This window comes from Lampetra fluviatilis, chromosome 19, assembly GCF_964198595.1.
Source record: "Lampetra fluviatilis chromosome 19, kcLamFluv1.1, whole genome shotgun sequence".
In the NCBI taxonomy this organism is placed as follows: domain Eukaryota; kingdom Metazoa; phylum Chordata; class Hyperoartia; order Petromyzontiformes; family Petromyzontidae; genus Lampetra; species Lampetra fluviatilis.
The window spans coordinates 9,617,414-9,643,622 of NC_136293.1; the positions used below are offsets into that span (position 1 = coordinate 9,617,414).

General features: G+C 45.6%; 2 protein-coding genes across 3 annotated transcripts in view; both read left to right on the plus strand.

Annotated features, from left to right (window-relative positions):
• LOC144937634 (nuclear pore complex protein Nup98-Nup96-like) overlaps nt 1-15,701 on the plus strand; it is a 28,819-nt gene extending 13,118 nt beyond the window's left edge. The window contains exons 21-35 of the mRNA XM_078864996.1: nt 62-262; nt 2,196-2,420; nt 3,009-3,171; nt 3,334-3,490; nt 3,801-4,109; nt 4,323-4,621; nt 5,165-5,479; nt 6,223-6,380; nt 6,662-6,805; nt 7,199-7,362; nt 8,375-8,596; nt 9,980-10,215; nt 10,850-11,007; nt 11,582-11,693; nt 13,064-15,701. Coding sequence (XP_078721122.1) covers nt 62-262; nt 2,196-2,420; nt 3,009-3,171; nt 3,334-3,490; nt 3,801-4,109; nt 4,323-4,621; nt 5,165-5,479; nt 6,223-6,380; nt 6,662-6,805; nt 7,199-7,362; nt 8,375-8,596; nt 9,980-10,215; nt 10,850-11,007; nt 11,582-11,693; nt 13,064-13,287 — 3,087 coding nt within the window. The 3' untranslated portion in view covers nt 13,288-15,701. The remainder of the gene's footprint in view (nt 1-61; nt 263-2,195; nt 2,421-3,008; nt 3,172-3,333; nt 3,491-3,800; nt 4,110-4,322; nt 4,622-5,164; nt 5,480-6,222; nt 6,381-6,661; nt 6,806-7,198; nt 7,363-8,374; nt 8,597-9,979; nt 10,216-10,849; nt 11,008-11,581; nt 11,694-13,063) is intronic.
• A 6,725-nt stretch (nt 15,702-22,426) lies between these two features.
• TMEM131 (transmembrane protein 131) overlaps nt 22,427-26,209 on the plus strand; it is a 108,788-nt gene continuing 105,005 nt past the window's right edge. For both annotated transcript variants that reach the window (XM_078864997.1, XM_078864998.1), the window contains exon 1: nt 22,427-22,725. In XM_078864997.1, the coding sequence (XP_078721123.1) occupies nt 22,632-22,725 (94 nt within the window). In that variant the 5' untranslated portion in view covers nt 22,427-22,631. The remainder of the gene's footprint in view (nt 22,726-26,209) is intronic.

Here is a 26,209-nt window from a genome sequence, read left to right on the forward strand (position 1 = left end):
TTGTATCTTATCAAGTACATTCCCATCAATTGGTATGTTGTGCGCTTCCCCCAACGCCCAGGTAAAGCACTTCTCCAAGTATGGCATCCAAGACGACGAAGAAGACGAGGACGAAGTGGTGGACCCTTTAACGGGCAAAGTCCTGCCGGCTCTGCCGCCTGGCCATGTGGTGGAGGGGAAGAAGTTGAAGACGGGGCTCGCTCCTCCGGCAATGCAGCAGTCTCAGAAGCTCGTCTCGCAAGGAAAGCTTGGCCCCGCGGAGGTAAAAACCTGTGCTTGCCACGAGGGGGGGTTCTGGACGATTCGTTAATTAAGTCTGGTTGATCAACAAACATTTTAATAAACGAATTTTTTGGAACTGTATTATTCGGCACCCTTTTTGGTTTTCACTTTTCAAGTTAAATAATTAAAACAAGTCTGTATTTGAGTTCCAAGAAGCATGCAGTTAAAATGTATACTCTACGCGAGCGTTAATGATCATGCATTCATTTTCCAAATGACTCGTGACGTTAAGGTAATGTTACATTTTACCCCGTGAATATACATATTGCTCAGTGTGAAACTTGCAAGTATAATTATTCAAAAGGCCAAAAAATTGTTTGGAGTGCTTGCCTGTAGGTCTGCATTTAAATAACAAATGTATGGTTGGAATTGGCAATGCTCTGGTCCTATAAACTTACACATGATAAGCTACTTTTTTGAGCTAACATTTGTGGCCAGGTCGCTTCTGAAAAAGAAGCTAATAGCTCTGGGCTTTGCCTGGTGTGTTTTTGTGTGATTTGCTTACCTTTCCTGTACTTTGCAGGAAAGGTAAGCTCTGAACCAATTCCTCAACCATATCAATTCCATACACCCAGCCATCAAATTCACCATGGAGGTGGAAAAGGATGGCAAGCTACCATTCATTCCTGGATGTTCTAATTGAAAAGAGACCAGATGGCTCAGGAAAGCAACACTCGTACTGATGCCTACCTAAAAACTGACTCCCACCACCATCCATCCCAGAAGAATTCCCTCATCAAAACTCTACACCATAGAACTGGATGTATCTCCGACCATCATCACCTAACCAGTGAACTGAATCACGTGCACCAAACTCTCAAGACGAATGTATATTCGGACTACACAATCCGTAAAGCTATCGCCCCAACCGTTGGGAAGGAGCCATCTGAGGACCCAATCAAAACCATCACCTTGCCATACCATAGCAGGGGTCGCCAAAAAGATTTACAAAATTATGAGCAAACACAAGACCCAGGTTCGATTTAACAATGTGCATAAAATGTGTGATCTGATATCATCCGTGAAGGATAAGATCCCTGACATGCAATACCCCCGCGTCTACAAACTAAGCTGTGTCTGCGGCAGTAGTTACATTGGGGAAACGAAGCGACGTGTCTCAGACCGTGTTCGTGAGTACAAGGCAGATTTGAAACACGGGAGGACCAACACTTCAACGTGGCTGATCATTGTGTAGTGGGTTCACTTGTGAGACACACTAATTCAGTAGGCAACACATTTATTCTACGACCACAACGGGGTAACTACATAACCATTAACCACAACAGGACAACTACATAACCGGTAACCACCACGGGGTAACTACATAACCGGTAACCACCACAGGGTAGCTACATAACCAGTAACCACAACGGGACAACTACATAACTGGTAACCACCATAGGGGTAACTATATTAACGGGTCAGGTCAGTCGGCACACTGCCTGACCCACGATGCCGAGCACAAAGACCGGAGACGGAGGAGAAGATGGAGCACGGTGGGTTCCATTCCAGCAGACAGCCCCGATGTGGCCCCGCACCTCCCTTTTATACCCCCCAGCGTGGCCTGGCTCCGCCCTTAACCATCTCCGCGTGTGCTGGCCCCAGGGCACTTGTGCCCCTCCCACTTCGTTCTGTTACCAGGATGCTTGAAACCTTTACAACACGGCTTTCATTTAGTGGCTTCCCCCCTTTTTTCCACCTGATGACGGTCGCTTGTGTTACGATCGAAGCATTGTAGTTATTTTTTTTTACCGATCTACCTGACTTTTACCGAAAGACCCAAAGAATATCAATTCGTGCAGTCACGAAAGCTTTAAGTCAAGATTTGCAATCCTATCGTGTTTAATTGTTAGTAACCCGCCCCCACTGGACATCGGCTTCATCCCAGTATGAATACATATTCTGATTGGCAGCTGGGAGGCAAGGAGCTTGGCGGGCTCGGTGGGGAGCAGGACAGCGAGATGGCCGACATCTCCCTGGAGCCGGTGCCACGTGGCTTTTACGTGGAAGACGACGACACGGGCGAGCTGCAGGGACACATGGGTGGCTACGTCAAGGATCTGGAGGACGGAGCAGAGCCCGTAGCTGCTTCCCACCACCTCGCCTCTTACCTGGGGATGAGCACGCACCGCCTGCAGGTGCTTGGGCGAGCAACACTGGCATTACACATCCTGGGCATTTCATTGCATAGTTTTATGTTAATTTTATATACAGTAAAACCTTGGATTGCGAGCATAACTCGTTCCGGAAACGTGTTTGTAATTCAAAGCACTCGTATATCAGTTGTGATCACGTGGCGCTTGGCAGACAAAGCGTATACACGTACTTCTCGTATTGCAAGACCTCGCTCGTTTATCAAATTATTATTTATTGAAATTTTTTGCTCTTCTTGCAAAACACTCTCAGACCAAGTTATCGTAATCCAAGGTTTTACTATGTTTTTGTCATGTCTTATTGTTTGTGTTGATTACTTGTTGAAAAAACAGGCATTTGTTTTTACTGAAGCTGTATTTTAATGTATTATATTATGTGCATTATTTATTAGTCAAAAATGATATTCAACTATTGACTATTTTTTTTGCTGTTACATTAGCCTTTAAACAAAACATTTGTCACAATTCATGTCCCTGACTAATAAATGTCGACAGGTACATGTAGGTTTTTTTCCACCACCATGGAAGGAACCCGTCTGATATATCCATGTTGTGTGTGTGTGGTTCTGCCAGGTGATGAAGGCATCGTTTCTGGCGGAGGAGGAGGAGGCAGAGGTGGAGGTATCGCCGCAGCGGTTTGGTGCCGTCTCTCATTTGCCATCCTTCTCAGTGATGCAAAATGCTTCCTGCGCTGCCAAGCTTGCTGACATGAGGACACTCCGCAGCCGGCTCTCGGGTAATATAGTTTTTTCAAGAAAGTGGTTAAAAATGTAAATTCCTTGCAGTACAAATAAAAATGAACATGAGAGTAATTCTGGCCCTCTGTCTTGCAATTTATACCCTGATTCTTAATCATGGATTTGTTTCCCCTCACATTTTCTTTCCTTCTCTCTTGCAGGAGCACTGCTGCAAAGTAAGTTCGGACTTGGCTCCACTATTGGGATGGATGCCACTGTAGTTTCACCGCATAAGGATCTTGGACAAGACCACCTCGCCACCAAACCTCGGATTTTCACCAGAATTCGTGAACCGTCTCACCACGTGACCTTATCCAGGTGACTCGCTGAGATAATCTTCCTGACGTTTTCATCTCAACGTTGTATAGGAGCAGACCCATTTTAACGGGGCGTGGGAAGGCCTTCCTCTAACATTGCATTGGCAAACTTATCCAAATCAACTCAACTAAGATCTGTTCATCAGCCTAAGGGCCCTATAGTGGCCATCGGGTTATCTAGTCCCTAACCCTATGAGCCCAAAGTACAATATAATTGAGTGTACATTTTGTTGGATATTTTTTCTTGACATTGGTTGCATCATTTCGCATTAAGACTACCATTGTATTTTTTTCAACCAAATCTCCACCAGGCCCTACTCTCTACTCTCCCCTCCTGTGGGTCTACCTGTTGATGGCAAGGCAGGAGGGCCTGGACGAGCAGCGGCCGCCCCTCAGCGGGCCTGTGGCCTCGTACCGGCCCATAACTCGGTGGCCCATGGTCGCCACTGCCTCGCCGATGCGGCCCTTTATGCAGGCCGCTCGTTTCGTGTTGGCTGGGGCCCCGGCGGAAGTCTTTGCCACGTTGGCGACCTTATCGGATGCACAAATAGTGAGGAGCAATCGACCGATAGACACGAGGAGGTGGGGCTGAATGCCTTCACACCAACACTGGTCAAGCGGTAAGCACACACAGCCTGAATCGCACGTAAAAAATCATATTTAATGTTTCACTTTCGTCATTTATCGAAAAGCTTTATCGACAATCTACCACGTGCCACGTTTACAGTGCTTTATTTTTGTTCTATGATATTTGTTAAAAATAATTACAACCCCCCCCCCCCACTCACTTTTATGAATACATTTTTCCACATCCCAAATGATTTCCCACTCAGAATTGCGCCATCGCCGTTCAAGGTGCACGTTGAGTGCGTGAGCGTCTGCCCATGGGCCGGCTCCGAGGGCCGCTACCGCATCCAGGAGAAGCTGGAGATTGCCCTGGAGGAGAGCGAGCGTGTGAACGAGCACACACAATCCGACGCGATGGAACTCGGGGCGGCCGCTGGCCTAGACGACAGGGAGCTCTGCTGCCCCCTGTTCCGCCCACGGCCAGGCGTGTCCTCGGTGCACCGCTACGCTCACTGGGTTGAGGATGTGCTCGCTCAGGAGGCGGCAGCCAGCACCTCCGAAACTGGTCAGTGCCTTGGATGTGTTCACACAGGAACCAAAACACAAGTATAAGATTGCTAACTCGACTTGTAGCGGTTGCCAGAAATTTCAAGAGCCGTGATTCATTAAGCGGTCAATTCTCCTTGCGTCTAATTTTTACTGTTGGTGTTCTCATGTTTTAGCACTTTCAAATTAAGTTGAAAGTGTGATTTGGTAGCTCTGTTCATCTCAGTCTAAAGAGGCAGCATAATTATTAGGGGAGTTGAAATAACGATTTAAAATTTAATGCCTATATTCTGTATTGATTGTACTGTCTCTCTTCGAAAAGTTAGCATAAATATAAAATTGGCATAACATGCATCTCCTTCGTAAAAACACTTATGCTCGTGAATTGTGTGCATAAATTGCTTTTCCACATTACATCCCTGTTAATACACAAATGACACCACTTGCCAAGTTTACGCCAAACATTGCCATATAACAGAAAAGTGTCAATCGACACATCGTTAATGAATACTAAACAAACAATCATCGCTACTATGTTCTTTTCCCAAACGTTTTCCCGCAGACACTTTGAAGCAGTGGTATCTGGTGTGGACGCTGTGCGAGGCCCTGTGGGGCCACCTGCATGGGCGCGACAGAGTGGGCGACGACGACGATGACGTAGACGCCATGGAGGGTGTCGGGGAAGGTGGCGGTAGGGCGTATGCCCAGCAGGCAGAGCGACGGGAGGCCCTGTCGCGCTGGCTGGAGCGTGCCGCCATGGAGAAAGTTGAAGGCGAGGTGGCGCTCGGCGGTAACGGCAAATTGTCAACCTATGCCGTATTCAGCTGCCTGAGCGGAAGGCAGATCGCGCGTGCTTGTCGGCTGGCACAGGATGCAGGTAAATGGTGGGAGTGGCTTTGCCTGTGTTGGTCTCTCCCTGTAGATTTATAAGTTTGCCCTTCTCTGGAAATTAACTTGGGTAAATGGCAGTGGAGTGGTTGGCACTGCGCTATGAACCCCTGGGACGGAGTTTGATCCCTAGCAGCTAGCCAGGATGGTGATGAGTGGTATCTCAACATGTCATGGGGATGTTTTCATCCAGTAGTGGATTGACTTGTATAAAAAATAATTTGTGGATCGCAAACTTACTAATAATGTACAACAGCAGGTTTAATTGGATCGAAGGGAAAATTAATGAGCATATGACATCTTGCGGTCGGGTATTTTTTTTGGTCGGAAACTTCGATCGCCTCGTTGCTCAACACCCTCATGGTACAGCTTTCTGGGATTCCAACCATATGTGCAGATGTACCATGAATTAATTTGCATACAAATATAAAAAAAAAATTGTTATCGACGAAAAGGCAGACGATGGGGGCTGGGCAGAAGGGAGTTGGGAAACACTGCTCCAGCCTGTTCTGCAACTGAAACCTTGAGGCATTTTAGGAAATGTCCCATTACCATAACACATGGCAATGTCTGCAAGTACTGTCATCTAATGCATATGAAGCAATAGTTTCAGATTCATATATTGTAGTATATATTATAGATTTGTGGCAGTTCTAAAGTTAATTGCAAATTTTGAACGTCTGCATTATTTTCTTTGTGAGTATAAAAACATACATTTGGGTGCGGTCACAGGAGACCATCGACTTGCGCTACTCATCAGCCAAGCCGTCGGGAGCAAACCAACTCGTCAGCTGCTGGCCTTGAACCTGTCCGAGTGGGGCAAGTTGCAGGTCGACCATTACATCAACAGCGATCGCATAGCAGTCTACACCCTACTCGCTGGCAAGCCGGTAAGTCGTCTTACGTGCTGCATCTCTATGTCCTCCATGATCCACTTCACCACACTTAGTCATTTTTCATTTAATTGTCAAATAATGTTTTGCACATTTTGAGTGTTTTAACTGCTCTGACATTGCCGAAAGTGGTAGGGTGAGACGAATGACGTTTGGCCAATTTCTGCCTTTTAAACCGCGTGCGCCTTTAAGTTTATTCCAAAAGAGACGTGGCGTTCGCTCGTAGCCGTGACGTCTCTCCAGAGAACCAGTTCCTGAGCTCGCTTGTGTGCCCGCAGGTGTGGGAGATGTCCGCGGGGGAGCCGGTGAACGTGTGCGAGTCACTTGACTGGAAGCGTTCGCTCGCCGTCCACCTCTGGTACATGCTGAGCCCCATGGTGTCGGTGGCTGATGCTCTGAAGGCCTACGAAAATGCATTCGAGGCAAGTGCTGTTTTCCTGCGGCACCTTGATTTGGGAGTCGGGAGCAGATTGTGGGCGGGGGGTCTGTAATGGTGTTGCTCGATTTTTAAATCTTTTATATTAAGTTTGCTTGCTTGCTTGCGCGCTTACGACCGTGCAAATCTTTCGGTCGTTTTATAACCCACTTCCCGTGATCCAATCGAGCTGACATTTTGCACACAGACTCGTTGTGCGTGACAATTTATTTTCGTGAAATTTTTTTTTTCATATTTAATTTAAAATACCAATGTGATAAAAATGAAACTCTTACTCAAGAAAAACAGAAATGAATAATAAAATAAAACCGATGCCACGCCTATAAAGGATTTATAGTGAAAAACTTTGTTATTACGGGTTAATTTTTTCTTTTCACAGGGCTCGGACGAGTGCGAACGATACGCCTGCCGGCCGCTCCCTCCATACATGGAGGACAACAAGTTGTGCCCTGTGGAAGAGGAGGAGATGGATGAGGAAGAGAGGAAGCAGAGGCGGCCAGTGAGGGATGCCTGCTACCACCTGCTCAAACTCTACAGTGACAAGTGGGTGGACGCACTTTTTTTTCCGCCACTGTAAAGCAGAAGGCACATTTCATGGTTACAATATACCTGTAGTATTAATCAAGGCGGCTGCTGGTTTCCAACCGTGAACCTCTGCAGCAAGCGTTGAACGTGCTATTGCTAGGCCTTGCCTATATGGTATAGCAAGCCCTTCCCTCTCGCGGGTTTAGATATCGAGCCTGTAATGATGCTGCCGCGGAAGAACACGCTTGTCTCCCAAGCGGCCCAAGGTCACATGTTCCCCAGCCTCCGCTTAGACAGTGAGGTTCAGCCGCTTGATTTTTCATTACATACGTACAAACGTATTGATGCATATGTTGAACTTTTGCACCGTACGTAGCCAACCGTACTAATCCAGAGGTGCTAATACATTTGCCGTACAAGTTATATTCAACACTAGAAAATAGTAATCATAATTTATATTTAAAATACTCACTAGTTTTCCCATATGCCTTGGAGTTTGCGGATCGTGGATTTGCCGATCGCGGCAATTTTCAAGAACATAACCCCCTGCGATTGCTTTTCATTTGTGGATATTTTCTGTTTACAAAATAAATATATATAGTTTATAAGTAAATATTGTTTAAAATTTTGAATTCTCGAAGAAAATAATTATGGCCCAGTTTATATTGGCATACATACAAAAAATTTAGCATTATAGCATCTGCACATACTTTTAACCCTCTGGTCAAAAAAATTAGGACTGTTGTGGAAAATAAACAATTGTCTTGTGGATGGCCTAAGCAATTGAAGAGGGCTATAAATAGGAAATGATCACATTTGAGTATAAAAGCATGTTTACACTGTTGTGAACCCATTGAGAAATGTATATTTTACAAGAAGAACCAAAGGTGCAAAGTGCAAACAAGGGAGACCCAGAATCATGTCCGTTGTGAGCATCTCCCAAAGATGCTACGACATTTATATACTGCTGTACACCATTCCTGAGCTCATGGTTCAAATCGCCTCCTTTCCCGTCGATCACTTCTTGCAGACACTACGATTTGGACCAACTCTGTGATGCCAGCTCGGTCACCGCCGACCCCCTGGATTACCGGCTGTCCTGGCACCTGTGGCTTGCCGTTCAAGCGCTCGGCTACCAGCATCTGCCCGCTCGTAGCGCTGGAGCACTGAACGCCGCTTACGCTGCCCAGCTTGAGTCAGCCGGCCTCTGGGAGTGGGCGGTCTTTGTGCTCATGAACATCCCCGACGCAAGGTGAGGACATCTCATAACATCGATGCGTTTTTCAATGACTGATGAAAATGGCCTGAAATGTTTCACCCCCCCCCCCATCCTTGTATCTTGGAAGATAAACAGGATGAAGGGGCAGGGTTAATTCTAGATTTGAAGCTTTCGTGACTGCAAGGATTCATACTCTTAGGTTTTTTTGGTGAAGTCACGTAGGTAAAAAAAGAATAATAAAATAATAGTAAATGAAAATTACTAAATTAGAGCACGACGTTTAGGAGGCCTACACAAGTCTCCATCTTCAGGGTTAGGGCAGGGTTAAGCCTGAATGAGACACCTGGGATTAACTTGTGTTGTAGGCTTCGGTTGTGAGGTGGCCAGCAGATGACATAAGTATTTTAACATTTCAATAATTCTTGAATCTGTGAGATTTCATTGCTATTCCATAATGCGTGTTGCGGTTTACCCAAGGTACTCGTGTCTTCCCACCTTGAAAAGCTCTAATTAAAAATAGAATGCCAATAAAAGAATCCCTTAAATAATGTTCAGACTCGTTGAGGCAATTGGGTGCAACATTGGCATGTTCTATTACAAAAAGGGACATGCTTATTATGTTGGATCTAATCCTTTATTGCTTCAGGACCCACTAGTCATTCATCAAGGTCATTCCTGGAGATGACGATGAGACTTCAAATTCAATCTTGAAAACATTTCGAAAGTGCAGACCTATCGGTGAGAAACTTGTTTACAGTCGATGCTTCTTGGTCAAATAGCTTGAGAAAGTTAAGTGCATTTGCCTAAGAACAGTAAGATGACAAAGGGAGTGTTTCACAGTTGGTTAAGGTTAAACACCTAATATCTTTGAATAATACATTTTAGATTTGTCCTAACAACAAAATAAATCATGTCCTGCAGAGCCTCTACCATACATGAATTCTGTTAGTCATAATGGTTAATAAAACTGTAGCCGAACGTTATCCAGAAATCCTTTCTGCTGCATTTGTCATTTTAACCTGAAGTTACAATTTATGTTTGAGTCCCCGATTTGACATATGAACCTTATGGCGGTACCCTGGGGTACCATAGTACCCCAGCTCTCGCATAATGCTCGTGATTCAGTCATTTTTAGTCTGCTGATGATCGATGCAGTAATCGACTCATCTCGACGAGCTGTGCACGATGCACTGGTGCGTACGAGCGTTCAGGGTTTCAGTGCAATCGTCCTCACTGCATTTCGACATCACGGAGTAGCACTGATTTCGGATTGATCGATTGGTATCCCAGTCGTGGAGTTAAGTACACCCCTGGAAAAAAGTGTCCCAAAAATAAAATATGTAATTGCCTCGACCATTTTGTATTATTTGGTACCCCGGGGTAGCGCCATAATGATCATATTTTCTCCCTGTTTAGCTCCCGAACGAAGGCGGTGCGGGAGATGCTGGGCAGGCATTGCAGTGAGGCGGAGATGACCGAGGAGGCATTTGAGTTTGTGACGGGGCGCCTGGGCGTGCCGGCTTCCTGGCTCCATGAGGCGCAGGCCCACCGAGCTCGCCAACTTGGAGACCACCGTGACGAGGCTCACCACCTGCTGCATGCTGGCCTCTACAACGCTTGCCACAGGGTCGTAATCCGCAACCTTGCCGCCGGTATGGGCTCTTCTTCCCCCGCACCTCCGATTAGCACGGTTGGCTACGTACGGTGCGAAGGAAGTTGGACGTACATGTATACATCATATAAAACCGGCTGCCGTCTTGTTTTCTGTCTCAAATTACGCGTGTTGTTAAACCCCTCCCGCCAGATGTGAAAGCCATGGTTGCTGAGAACGACTGCGGTATTGTCATTAACTTTTAGAATCAAGTCGTAATCTGATGATGCTGTGGGAAATTCAGAATCTGACATTTTTATCTAGACTGGAGGAATCTAATGAGCTATCAAGCTTTTTCACAGATGTCGAGTGGGGCAAATTGAGTGATAGTCATATGTATGTTGGTCTGTTGGCGATCATTTTAGTTGGAAAAATAGCCTCTAACAGACCACTGAAAAATCTTAATCATCACTGTTTTTAACCTTTCCCTGTCCATTGGATTAAAGTGGAGGAATTAAAAAAATATGACTGTACATGTCAAATAACTTGTTTAAAATTTTAAAAAATTCTGTATTTCACACAAGCTGTGCGAGTTGTGTGTAATATTAAAAATGCATTTCTATACATAATGATTTGTAAGCGATGAAACGCTCTGAACAATTTCCAATGTCCTGTGCTTCCTTTGTATTGAGAAGATGCTATCATCAATGAAAACTATGGATACCTCAAGACTTTCTTGGAGGAGATGGCAGCACCAGAGATCAGCATTCACATCCCCGACTGGGAGGTCGCGGGGCGGGTCTTCCTTGACTACATCCGGGTCACGGAGACTCTGCTCAGGCTGCACAACGAGGTCAGTGTACACGCCTGTCGAGGCGACGATGCAAAATCCACACCTCAAACATGGCTACGTATGCAAGTTCAGAGCCAGCAGAGGCTTTAATAAAAAAAAAGCTGCGATAGATTTGTAAAGGCGTTGGAGCATGATTTATTGCAGGGACTTGGAGTCTATGCAGCAATTTGTTTGAACATTCACGTGAAATTTAGGAGCCGGGGAGAGGCTTTTAATAAAATTAACAGCGATTTGTAAAGGAGTTGCACCATGATGTGTTTGTATTTGAGTTTATATCAAATTTGATTTAACTTCTATCAAAGCAATTTTACTAAAATGTTCTTGGATTTTTCAGTTCAGCAAGTTACACTTCATTGCATTATCTTTTGCGGGTGCTTGAAGTGGTGGTGAAGGGTTATTATTTAAGAGTTAATATTGACCTTAAATTTCGATTTAAAGCTTTCGTGACTGCAGGGATTCATCTTCTTGGTTTTTTCGGTAAAGTCACGTAGAAGGGAAGTAATAAAATAATAAAAATAAAACATAATAAAATAATTCTCTAAGATAACATTGACCTTGTTTCTTTACTGGACAGTCGGAAACGCCGGGTGCTGAGCTGGAGGCCCTTTGTACAGAAGTGGCTTTGCTGTGTCCACGCATTGAAGATGTCCCTTGTTTTGCTGCACGAGACCGTCTCAGCCAAGCAGGTGTGCACTTCAATCACTGCTGGCTTCTCTTGGGTTATTAATAGCTTTCGTTGAATTTCAATTGCAGCTCATAATTTGGTATTTTCATTGCATCGTCAATTCATTCTCATGCCTGTCAATTTCACCGGAACCCTTGAACACTGTTGAAGTGAGGCTGAATACCACTCGTGGTGATATCGTATCTCCTTGCCCAACTCCTCATTTGTATTTTGTTGCATTCTACATGATGTCTTGGTGTAGCTGCTCTGTTTATACATTGATAATATAATTTGTATATTTTTAAATTCAAGCTTAGATTTATGAGATGGTTTCAGCAATGTCCACTCGTGTATTTTTATCTCCAGAAATCTCGGCATAATGGTATTTGATGTTAATGTGGTCACGTGCAATTTTCTCCTGGTTCTCTGGTTTTTCCTTCTACATTTAGAAACATTCATTTAGAGTATTTGGCTGCTATACATGTGCACATTAATAGACCAATTCGTTGCGCAATCATTTGTGGCCAGATCACTTATGAAAAAGAGCTATGTAGCCCATTGGGTGTCACCTGGTAAAATAAAATAAAATAGTTAATGTTCTTTTTCCTGAAATAAGTATTGATAGTATGTACCTGGTCCATTCAAAATGTTTTTCAAAATCCCACTTGCTCATGTGGTTGATGGCAGAATATATTTACTAAAAATTGTATTGGAGTAATAAAGACACAAATGGAGAAAGTATAACCATCCTGAGATTTTCTAATGACAGTCACAAACAACTAGTGGAAGTTAATTGTAGAAAATTATTTGAACTTTGCAAAAGCAGAAAATTTTGCGAAAGATAAATATGGGCAAAATAAAAGTCATCTCCTGCAATTCGCTAACCAAAAGAAATATAATTGGATTGACATCTGGAAAACACAACAATGTGTAATATTTCGATTTAAAGCTTTCGTGACTGCAGGGATTCATATTCTTGGTTCTTTCGGTAAAGCCACGTAGAAGGGAAATAAAAATATACTAAATTTACTTTAAACCCCTTCAAAATTTTCTTGCTGTGGTTTTCGCACCTGATGGTGATTGCCTGTTGCAATCGAAACGTCGTGAGAATTTTATTGTTGTATTTATTATTATTTTATTATTTCCATTCTATGCGACTTTACCGAAAGAACCAAGAAAAATGTGTAATGTTGATATAGGGAGGCCTTTTTTCCAGCACTGGACTGATTATGACCTCTGCCAACCTTTTAAGATAATATTTTGAACAATTAGGTTTTACATTTGTCTTTCTGACAGTGTGGACTGCAACAGTGGAGGAAGGTTCCTCTCCAAATCTTACGAATGACGACAATAATTTCCACGTTTCCCCACTTCCCCATTCTGTCCTGGCAGAGATGGCAAAGCAAACGGCAAACATTCTGCGGGCGGTGATGAGTTTGCAGCAGAGCGGGGGGGAGGAGGGCAGGGATGATCACGTGCGTCCTGGAGGACGCCTGGCCGGACTTCCACTGCACCCCTACGCACAGCATATCGGGCAACTTCCGCTACCCGGCGACTATGCGCTGCAGGAGCTGAGGACACTTGTGTCTGCGTACCGCCTGGCCCTCACCACATGAAGATGGGGACCCAATGAGACATTCATTTCCCTGAGAAACCCCCGGAAGCTGTTTTTCCCGCTTTATAAGTGACTTAACTTGGAGGAGTAAACTGTTGGCTTGACATTTTTAACAAGAAATCTGTACAGTCTTTAAGCTGTCATATTTTGATTACTTAACGCTAGTGTAAAAGATAATCTCCTAATTTTTTTGAGCTGCATGAATTATTCACTTTAGAGGTCTAATGTGATCTTTTGCTGGGTAGGGGAATAAAACTAATGTTTTTTCAATACTAGTTTGAATTTTCTGCACCTTGTAAGACCTGAAGCAAAAGTGAGATAACAAAGACCACGATTTTGGCGTGTAAACGCGAGAGTGCTCATGTTTGTGTTTTCCACTTTTTATTGTGGAAAATGCAGTTGTTGATCTGTCGATGAAGAGCTAAGCTTTTTAGTCCTTTGGTCAAATATAAATATGCCATCTCAACATTGCTTGTGTTCTGGTTTTGGGCACTAGATCTGCAAGTTTGGCTGTCAACGCAATCCAAGGCCATGTGCAGCACCTTGTCAGTGAGCACACATCAATATTTGTTTTGTTGGGCATCACAACCACAATGGTGCTGTAGCCGATTTTGAACAGGGTCACCAGATGATAAGTGATGTTGAGGCTTTATCAAGTTCATGTGTATTGGTAGGATATGTTTATGCACTTGCCGGTGGTCTTGTTGCTGGAAGTTTCTGTGCGGTGGGGTTATTTACATCGGTCCACAACTTTCCCCCACCAACAAAGATGTAAACATGTCTTGGAGGCATGACGTACTGTCGCTCACCCGGTGCGTCATTGGCATGCGACGATATGACTGTTGATTGCCACGGTTATTTACATGTGTGGTCTTGTTTTAGGCATAATTGGATGCAATTGGATTTGGCCTATTCACTGCCAAACATGGAATGGTTGCACATTCCCGTAGTGATTAAAAGCTGTATAAATGTTGCCAGCGAAGGCTGAACAGTTTAGTCTTATCTGCTTGCGCAATTAACCTGCCAGCACTCCATGTGCCCTGTGCTGGACATGCAAACAGTGAGGCATTGAATGAGCTGTCACCAAATTTGAGTAATTGATCATTATCCGATGCTTGTTCAACTGCATCAATATTTCATTATTGCATGTGAACATCATGCCCAATCGAGTGGATTTTGTGTAAATCGGCAATTTCTTAACAGTCTTAATCTTCAGCATCGCTATGTCAGTCATGCATTGGATCCATATGAGGGAATTTATTCCCTTGTGCTGTGATTTATGGGCCATCCTAAGTGGCGCAAGCAGACTGTTTTTTTTTATAAAGTGACGTTGATGGTAGAACAAGTCCATGCCTCCGTGACTTCTCAATTTTCCTCCTGAGACATGGTCCAAAAAAAGAGGCCTTGACGTTGTAACCTGAACTTTCCACAACTGCTGTGACCTGTTCTAGAGCAGAGTGCTAGAGATCTGCCCGGCATGCCTGGGTACACGTCTAACATGTGCGCCTTTCGTATATATACTCTTTGGAAACTTAATACCGATGTTTTCAAGATTTAACTGGTAGCATATATAGGCAACGTTTATATTTTACTTTTGGGTTTTTTTTTACGTTGACGTCGTTACGGGGCAGAAGCGTTTGACTCTTCTTCAGGCAGTGCGCTCAATTGTACATTTTAATCTATAGAGTCGTGGCTGTTTTATAACGTGAGAGTGGAAATCACCAGCAAGTTTGAGTGCGAGGTTGTGATGTGTGGCAATGGTTTGGGTGAGTAAATTAAAGGCGACATTTTGCGTTGGCGTGAATGTGACCATTTTTAATTGGTGCGGCGTGATTGAAATTTTGTACAAAAACAAAAGAAACAAAAAAAGGAAACAATTGTTTTTGAACCTCGGAACCAAAGTATTACATTTCAGTGAAATTGTACTGAAGAGGTTGAATGAATTTTGCATAATATCAAACTCTACTGCCCTGTACATCGTTTTGTGGTTATTGTTGTCCTCTGGATACTTGATATTTGTGTGTGTTTGATGACATTTTAATTTCAAAACATGTAATCTTCGTACTCCAGCATTCAGTCGAGTGGTCTGGTATGGTGTAACATCACCTTGGCCCGAAAAGGTGATTGATGTTGGCTGTTCCTTTTTTTACAGATTTCAGTTCAGTTGATGTTGGAAGGCCCGGATGCTTTGCTCGGTATGGTCATGTTTAGCTGTACGTGTGGAATGCAGAGATGCGCGTTTCGTTTTTTGTAGGGATGCGAAACTTGAGGTGTGCGGACTTACACTCGTCTGTGCGTGAGCGTGCGCGTATATTTAACGTGACTGCGAGAGCTTGGTCTAGCACGTGTGAAGTTTGGTATGCTGAATGTTTGGAGCTGCTATGTTAATGCTCTTTTGAATCAATAAAGTTTCTCAACAAATCTGCCTCCATTGCCCATAAATAATGTAGTACATTGAGTCCCAAAGAAATATTTTTCCAATCATGTAAAGATTATTGTGCCAGTGTATTGCTGTGTGGTACCCATTACAAACATGAGTTCAAAAGGTCAGTGTCTACTTGTGCTTTTCAACAAATTTAAATTCCTACAAAAACTAATAGATGTTACCACTAATTAACTAGCCTTGTAATGGACAGTGTACTGATAGCAAATGTAACAGGCTAAAAGTTTGCAAAGAAACATGGAAAGCATGTTTGGAGTTCCACCCAGAGACAAAGACAAACATGGATTGGAGCACACTAATTAGAGGCGGTTGACAATTGCGATTGAACAGGACACTGCTTCCATTGATGATGGCCGGTGTCCATGATTGATGAATTCGCAGCTAAAGGAGAGGACGACCACCGCAGAGATCATGAGGGATGGCAACCGCTTGGAGGCCTTCCTATCTACAATCCTTTTGTCAACCGATTTCTGGATGAGGCCCTCCATACAATGTTGGGCACTGAGGCCTAAAACCTCTCGTCGCCCATCCACCTCCTGGGCTAAACAATTGCTTGACTTCCAACATATAAGATTGGACATTCTGGCATATTTGTCCAAATACAATGAACTAACCAATCTAGCCTATGCATTGTAGGTAATCTGGGTACATGTCTATAGTTAACTAAAATGTACAGAATGTAGAGTACTGTGTATCTTAAAACATTGTGGTAATTAGTATTCACAGTGCAGTTGAAGGGAGGTGTTTGATTTCCTTCCAAACAAATGTGTAATTGAGCGTTCTGGAATGCCTCTCTGACATGGGCTGCTTGGATACAACATAACATTGACAAGAAACGTGCTGGAGACCTTTTAACAAACAAGCCTTCTTTACGTGTTCATAAAATAATGACATTTTAAATCTCGGGGTGGCGCAGTGGCACAGTGGTTAGCGCACTCGTTTTCCCGGAAAAAGAGTTCTCAGAGGCGGATGATATCGTAAACCGCTCCAGGGCATCGCCCTATCTCTCACTGACCAGAGCAGTGAAGTATGGTTATACAACTCCCACGTCCGACGCGGCCTTCATCCAGCAGTGGATGGACGTGACCGTATGCTACCCATCAACCTTAATGTCAAACCGTTAATTTACATAAAGTAGATGTCCGACCCCTACCAACTGCTGGTGAATATCCTGGTGATGGTAAATAATACATTTATAATATAGCTTTCAAATTAATGGGATTGGGGGAAGTATAATATTGAAAATGTGTAATTACAAAATAAGCGTAGAACAGCTGTGGCTAATGATCCGTAAATGGCTTTAATTACTGTGGTGACTGCTGTGATGTATGGTGGTACTGGATGTGGTTTTCATTTGCCAAATGTGAATTATTGCGCAAGTTCTGTTTTAGACGAAACAGTTTCTTGTCCTGGAAAGCCCCTTCCTAACCTGAACAGCAGAATATTTAGAAACATGTAACACAACATTGCAACCATTTATAATCAGCCCAAACATCTGATTGTAAAATTCAAGAAAGTATAATCTAATGACATTCTTGCGGCTCTCTGTAATATGTTTGGGGTAATTACAGCATTTGTTCTCGCTGCAAAAAATATCTGTGAGTCCAAAAAACAGCACGTGCTTGTTCCCTATATTTGAATTATGTTGCAGGCCCTTAATAATCCATAATACAGGTTTTTTTTTAGTTAAATCGCGTAAATGTACGCGATCTAACCCAAAACACCTGTACTATGGATAATGGTATCGAAAGCCAACGTGTTAAACTGGCCCTTAAGTTATCCTGATCGCCACACCTACAGGTTCCCGATGCGTTTGTAAGGCAGGACAGTAAGTAGGTGTATGGCCTATATGGAGTGTTTCCACATATCTCACAAAATAAACTTGAAATAACATCGGCTAACATAATTTCGTAAATTATATCTGAACTGGGCCAACAACCCCCTCTTCACCACCCATCCTAGCCAACATGGTGAAGTATGTTTCGATTTAAAGCTTTCGTGACTGCAGGGATTCATCTTCTTGGTTCTTTCGGTAAAGTCACGTAGAAGGGAAATAATAATAAAAATAAAACATAATAAAATAATTCTCACGACGTTTCGGCCACAACGCAAGCAGCCGTCCTCAGGTGAAGACCAGGTCTGTCGGGGAGACAGCGTCTGAATGAAACACCACCACGCTTGGAGCGTATATTTAAGCGCTCTTCCCCTTCCAACCCAGCTTAAATATACGCTCCAAGCGTGGTGGTGTTTCATTCAGACGCTGTCTCCCCGACAGACCCGGTCTTCACCTGAGAACGGCTGCTTGCGTTGTGGCCGAAACGTGAGAATTATTTTATAATGTTTTATTTTTATTATTTTATTATTTCCCTTCTACGTGACTTCACCGAAAGAACCAAGAAGATGGTGAAGTATGGTCAACAAACTCCCGTAACTGACACATTGAGCAGTAAGGAGGGGAGGGGGCGTACACGGCGTACACAACACAATGATGTATCTCTTCTGACACACAGGCGCATTCTTCGTGAGTGAATCAACATGTAACTAAGGCTGAAATGTTGATTTGCCTTTAGTAGAAAAAAGTAAGACTACAATTCAAAATCGGCCTTTGTCATCGCGAGAGTCGTGGTGATGATTCATCGATGTTGACGGTGGTGATGCAGCCTAACAATTGTCTTCCCCGCCCCCATTACTCATGCGAGGGTAGAGCGACTCACAAAAGTGAATACCCCTATGCAGTGTATAGACATTACCAGTCAACGCTTACAGATAATACACAAGAGAACCCCTGCGTAGCTGTAGAGAGATTTAAATTGCTGTCAATGAATAGCTATTAAGACTGGCTTGATTCGCTCTGGGGGGTAGCAAAGACAAAGACACCCCCCCCCCGTATAACCTTTAAAGACTGTTGTGGAAAGTGCGTGGGTGATCAGCACCACGCTCTGCCGCCTTTGTCTCCCTAGTGGCGATATTTACACACGCACCAGGTATTAATTTGAGGCTGAGTCGACCTAGGGGAGGCCCAGGACCGATTCAGATAATCGTCACCGGTGTTGGTCGTGAGCGGGAATCGAACTCTGGTCTCCGGGTTCGTAGGCAATGTAAACAATAATATTCAGGAAAGCCTCAATGAGTCTCAAGGCCCATTTTCAAGAGGGTTCTGCGTTGTGGCGTTTCTCAAATGTTATTTTTTGCGTGGGAAACTATCATACCGGGATAAAACTCATTAATTCTCTACAGACAGATTCACAACCCCACTTGCTGTACTGCCATCACCGGGCCACCTCTGCCCAGCCCAGCAGGAATAAGAGGATAAGAGGCATCTCCCACACAGGAACTACAGAGTGGTCAAATATGGTCGAACAACCCCCATGACCGACGCGGCTTTAAAAAGCCTTCATCCAGCAGTGGAGTGACCATGCGCGCGCATGATGATGCTGAATCCCTACGTGATCCACCAACCCTTTGCTTCCAAAAGCCCACCGAATTCCAGGCATGCACCACCAACGTGAAAATAAATAAAATAATAGTTACCGTTTTCTCCGATTAGATGCTCCATAGAGTCAAATGCACACCAAGCATGTGTGTGCCTAGTGTCAATAAACTTACTACATACACACGTAGGCTTTTGCGAAATATATCATCCATAATCGAGGGGTTTTTTTGGGGTGAGATCGCGTAAATATATAAAAGTGGCGTTAAGTACTCGGATTGTAAATGTTGTGGCCTCGCTCTCCAACACACCGGTTAGTGCTGTACTAGTGACGAATTGGCCACGTTCTGTTTATGTGACAACTCTTACTAGTTGGCTGTGTCGGGTGGTGGCGGGTTTTAACGAGACATTTACATATTTACGCGATCTAACCCCCAAAAAACCCTTCTTATGGGTACTCCATACATTCTAGATTTTAAGCTTTCGTGACTGCAAGGATTCATACTCTTAGGTTTTTTCGGTAAAGTCACGTAGGTAAAAAAATAAAATAAAAATTAATAAAAGTAAAATAATACACTTTATTTTTTATTTTTCTATCTACGTGACTTTACCGAAAGAACCAAATAAAATACATACACACCGGTAGTGTAACGAGCTTGGGGGCAGGGGGTGCCTTGCCACCCCCCCAAAGCTCCGAGTTGGGCCCCCCTCCTTGAAAACCATCACGAGATATGTTTTCAACAACAGTGTAAAAAGAACAACAACAACAACAACTTATTTTGTGATTAGGCAAAGAGGAGCTGTGATATCGATTTGTCTCCTAGGTGCGACCGTGCGAGACTGACCGATTGTCGCACCCACCCTGGGCTGATAACACTTTGTAAGACAATTTTTGTTCCTGGGTACGAAGTGCAATTTTATTAATTGCTTATGTCTAAACAATATAGAAAATGTCTATTATTCCCCACAAACGTAGCTTTTGTGACCAGGAATGCATGTCAATGAATGACACAAATGCACACGTTTTCTCATTGAAAATAGGTAATTTTCAAAGTATCACTGTCCCGGTCACAAAAGCAAAGTTTGTGGGGAATACTAGCCATTTTCTGTACCTTTGAGGCATAAGCAATTAGGAAATAACACTTACTACCCAGGGACAATTTTTTTGCTTGTTACACAGTGTCATGCAGTTACTACGCCACTGATAATGTAGTTACTACACCACTGATAATGTAGTCACTACGCCACTGATAATGTAGTCACTACACCACTGATAATGTAGTCACTACACCACTGATAATGTAGTTACTACACCACTGATAATGTAGTCACTACACCACTGATAATGTAGTCACTACACCACTGATAATGTAGTCACTACGCCACTGGTAATGTAGTTACTACGCCACTGATAATGTAGTCACTACACCACTGATAATGTAGTCACTACGCCACTGGTAATGTAGTCACTACACCACTGATAATGTAGTCACTACGCCACTGGTAATGTAGTTACTACCAGAGGTGTGGACTCGAGTCATGTGACTTGGACTCGAGTCAGACTCGTGTCATGAATTTGATGACTTGCGACTCGACTTGGACTTGCATAACAATGACTTTGTCCCACCTATGAGATGTGGACTCGAGTCATGTGACTTGGACTCGAGTCAGACTCGAGTCATGAATTTGATGACTTGCGACTCGACTTGGACTTGCATAACAATGACTTTGTCCCACCTCTGGTTACTACGCCACTGATAATGTAGTCACTACACCACTGATAATGTAGTTACTACACCACTGATAATGTAGTTACTACGCCACTGATAATGTAGTTACTACACCACTGGTAATGTAGTTACTACACCACTGATAATGTAGTTACTACGCCACTGATAATGTAGATACTACACCACTGATAATGTAGTTACTACACCACTGATAATGTAGTTACTACACCACTGATAATGTAGTCACTACACCACTGATAATGTAGTTACTACGCCACTGATAATGTAGTTACTATGCCACTGATAATGTAGTTACTACGCCACTGATAATGTAGTTACTACGCCACTGGTAAGGCGGTCACTACGCCACCATCGCTGTCAACCCATTCGGTTTACCCAGTACTATTCTTGTACAGAGAAATTGAGTTTTTAGGTCCATACGGCGTCCAGCCGTTTCAGTTCGTGCAAAAAAAATGTCTATTTGTGTTTATCTCTTGCCGATGGGACTTTGTCGGATGGACGTTGAGATTTATAATGTACACGGGGTGACCAATGAGGTCTGAATTGGTCTGTAGTGAACTAGGGCACTGATGAGGGGTTCACAGCCATGCGCCACTGATACACACAACTACAGAATGAGACTACTCAACCTTTGGCTACTGGACTTCGGTTTTCCTGCCACAAATCGATCACAAGTGCCCACTGATATCTGCTTCAAATTACGGGGCGAGGGGAACGTTTGTCCGGCAGTTTGCAAGGTTTTGAGTGGCGGGTGAGCCTGGATTTGCAGTTCGTAACGGGATAGCGCTCAACATTTTTAGGCTGAGTCGACCTAGACGTAGGTGTGCTGTTCGATTTCCCGCTCACGGCCAACATCGGTGACGATCATCTGGAACCGGTCCTGGGCCGGCCTCTCCCTAGGTCGACTCAGCCTCAAATGAGTCACCCGGTTCGATGTGTAGTAAAAACATCGCTACCGGGGGAGACAAAGGCGGCCGGGTGTGGTGCTGCCCACCAACCACCTCCGTGTGGCACAGTGCCGGCCATCATAGGTGCTCGCTAACAGCACTTGCCCCCTACAGCCTGTTAAATCTACACGGGGATCTTTGTCTTTGTTGTGTTGTCTGTATGTGCTACTCGCTAACAGCACTTGCCCCTACACCCTGTTACAGGCTACCCGGGGGATCTTTGTCTTTGTGGCGATTCCAGACCAAGTTCAGTGACGAGAGAGCGCATCCCCGTGGCCATTGCGTCCCCATGCAGTCAAAAACCACCACGCTACCGCCCCCCCCCACACTACCGTCCCCCCCCCCACGCTACCCCCCCCCACGCTACCCCCCTACGCTACCCCCCCCGCTACCGCTACCCCCCCCCGCTACCCCCCCCCCACGCTACCCCCCGCCCCCCTCACACGCTACCCCCCCCCGCCCCTCACGCTACCCCCCCCCCCACGCTACCGCCCCCCTGCCCCCCCCCCCACGCTACCGCCCCCCCCCGCCCCGCCCCCCCCACACGACCCTAACCCCGCCCCCTCTGACTGCCACTCAAACCACAACCACCACAGTCCTGGGCAGCGTCGCTCGCAGAGGCGGCGGTGCCACGGAGAGAGACGGGACGAGGAGGAAAGACGACGACAAGGAGGAGGAGGAGAATCAGAAGATATTTGAGAAGATTACGAGGAGAGAAGAAGACGAAGTTGGTGTTTAAAGACGAGAGAGAGAGAAGAGAGGAGAGAGAGCAGCATGGCCGGGATGGTTTCCCGCTCGCTGGGCCTCGCGGTGCGGCTGCTGCTTGTGGCGTGCGTGCCGACAGCGGACGGACTGCTCGGGCGAGGAGGTGAGGGGAATACCACACGAGTCGTCAACATCATCATCATCATCATCATCGTCACAAACATCGTCACAAACATGCCTGTCACCAGTCGTAGTCTCGCCAACCTCACGCGTTTGACCACCCCCCCCCCTCTCGGCGTTCTCACCTTGGCCGCGTGAAGCGGCGTTGGCCCGGTAGAGCGGCTAGGAAAGAAGGGGGGGCCCGCGGGGAGAGCTCAACGTGGAATTTGCGTTGAAAACAGAGGGGGGGGGGGGGCGCAGTGAATTTTGCTGTGGTTTTTGTGATCTTTCCGCTGTTACTTTAAAACACGGGCACGACGGTGTTACTGTTTAAGTGTTCTTGTTGTATTTCGAGCGGCATGGTTGTGTGTGTTTGTGTGTGTGAGGGGGTGTCCGCATTGTGTACAATGTAGCGCCGTCAACACGCAGCGCTAAGGGGCACGATTATTTGGACTTTGATGATGAGAGGGACGCGAGTTTACTGCGTGAAACTAGTTAAGCTTTGGGAAGTTGTGGGATTTATTAAAAAATAACAATGCCACGTTCTTTGCTACGGGGTTTGGGTTATTTGCCCCCCCCCTTAGCTTGTATTTGTTGTAGCGTGCGTTGGGGTCCAGGGGGGGGGGGTCCTCTGCGGGGTAGAGCACGGAGCTGGGGGGGTAGGGGGTGAAATCTGCTCCGCGTTTTGCACGGAGCGGGGGGGGGGGGTCTGGTGGTGGGGGGGGTCCTTGAAACGTCGCGGTTGCGGAAGAAAAGCGCAAAAAGCGGAGAGGATTTCATCTCAATTGACTCCCCCGTGTCACCGCGTTATATACTTAAGTTTCCTCCCTCTAGACGAGCACGTGTAAAACTAAATATTTGTACGATTTTTTAAAATGAACGTACCGTTATAAATATATACGTTGAAGTGTCGCGTCTGTGCACACAGAGAAGTGATTTGTGTAATCGGGTGGAAGTTGACTGTTTATGTTTAATCGTTAATAGCGTGTTTTGTAGGAACGTGGTACTGTTATTGCATAACACTGCGTACGATCTTTTATTTATTTATTTTGGTTAATAGTTGTATGGTACGCATCGTGTTTCTGCGCTTGGTACGCTAAACGTGGATTATTATGAATTGATTCACTTCAATAGAGGAAACACGTCTGGAAAATGGATCACACGTGGGATTTCTCGAAGGCAACGATTTAATCGCTCCACGTTTTTAAATACCGCCATGCAACACGTTCACGTCTCGTGTCACGTTTGTATCGGTCATCGGCCGATGGGTGAACGTCTCCAAACTGCTATGGGCAGGGCACAGAGTTCGTTGATATCTTGAACGGGGAACATTCATTCTGCTCACTTCCCTACCCCAGTGCAAGGGAAGTTCGCTGTTCCTGCTTGGGGGGCAGGGTGGGTAGGGGGGGCTGAGTGGGGTGAGGGGGCTGAATTGGGTGGTGTTGGGCTGAATGGGGTGGGGGGCTGAGTGGGGTGGGGGCAGGGTGGGTAGGGGGGGCTGAGTGGGGTGGGGGGCTGAATGGGGTGGTGTTTGGCTGAATGGGGTGGGGGGCTGAGTGGGGTGGGGGGCTGAATGGGGTGGGGGGCTGAGTGGGGTGGGGGGCAGGGTGGGTAGGGGGGGCTGAGTAGGGTGGGGGGCTGAATGGGGTGGTGTTTGGCTGAATGGGGTGGGGGGCTGAGTGGGGTGGGGGGCTGAGTGGGGTGGGGGGCTGAATGGGGTGGTGTTTGGCTGAATGGGGTGGGGGGCTGAGTGGGGGGGGGGGGCTGAGTGGGGTGGGGGGATTGAAGGAGAGGGGGGGGCAATTTCTCTTAAAGAGAGCAACAGAGTTTGAGTTCTGAACTGGCTGTGATAACGCAACATTCCCATGGCGAGACCAAAGGGGATGCCTTTTAAAAATGGCAATCATTCTCACCAAAGACAAAGATACCCCCCCCCTATATTGTATAACCTAAACAGACTGTTGGGGCAAGCGCTTTTAGCGATTCCTATGAAGGCCAGCACAGCACAGGGGGGTGGGTTGGCCACTTTTGTCTCCCTAGTGGAGATATGTACACACCACACGAGGTACTCGTACGAGGCTGAGTCGACCTATACACACACACACCTCTCGGCAGCCTAAAAAAATCACTCCTATGCATGGTGGTCGAGAGTCATGGTCAACAGAGCTCCCACGGAGTCCCTCATCAACATCTTCTTATCTGGGGGTGCCACTTACAGTACCAGGTAGTGCTTATTTGTTTTTACCAACCACTATAGGGAGGCGATGAGTCAATACTTGTACAATTCAAGTGTTCTGCTGGCATACACTATATCTACAACTTATGTGGTTAAGGTAGTTAGATATTCTGCCTGTGTCAAAGGTGTGCTATAATGACAGTAACATTTGGAATTAAAGTAGAAATACTGTATATAACACATTCCAGCGGAGGGAGCTGGTAGGAACGTTGGGTTGCTCGGTCAATGGCCAGGGCCAACGGCGGCGTGGTGTATTCCGCAAATATGCCCGACTGTGAGGGCGGGCACAAGCCGGTGTGAGTAGGTTAAACTTTGAGTTTTATAAGGGCACCACGGAGTGACCAGCCCCTCCCCACCCAGCCCCACCCCTCCCACCCCCCACCCAGCCCCACTCTCCCCACCCAGCCCCTCCCCACCCTCCCCACCCCACCCAGACCCACCCTCCACCACCCAGCCCCTCCCCACCCCACCCTCTCTTCCCCACCCAGCCCCTCCCTCCTCACCCAGCCCCTCCCTGCACGACGGACACATTAATCCCCTGTGGGTTGGTGTAACCAGGAGGTTCCTACCAGTATAATAAACATTTGGAGGAAGGGTGGTGCAGTGGTTCATAGGCAGTGCTACGAACCTGGCAGTTTAACTTTCTAGCTATCCCCTGCCAGAGCTCACATCAGTGGCTACTGATATCTGAGCCATTCCTGGCCTGTGCTTCACCAACCCTGCACTGACCTGTGTGGTAAAGTGTGTCCGAACAGCCCCATGACCCGAAGAGCATGGGAAGGCCTTCATTCCGCTAACGTTCGGGCAAAGGGCTGGCATTGATTAATGTAATGTGACCATTTAAACTTAGGTTATCGTGTACAAAGATACGAGCACAGTTTTAGGGTCGGTTTCAACAAATAGATGATTGAACGTCATGAAATGGGGCCGCAAATTTTTGCCTCTGGGTTTTGTTGCTGGAGCAGAAGGGAGATTTGGGGGAGATGAGATCACTTGACGTCCTTGCCACAGCAGTAGCAAAGGGGAGGATGGAAGCGATTTTTCAGACAAGGCATAGCAATTGTGAGCTGTCTGTTGAGGTGTGATGATTCACCGCTTTGCCGGTTTCATGAATAGTCATGGTTCGACTCAAGATGCAACTAATTTGCTTCGTGTTGTGGTAAATGATGTCGCTTGGAGTTGCTGCAGGCTTCACATGTATCTTGATCCTAAGGATTGTTAGAAATCCATGCATTGCAACTCCCATAGTTAT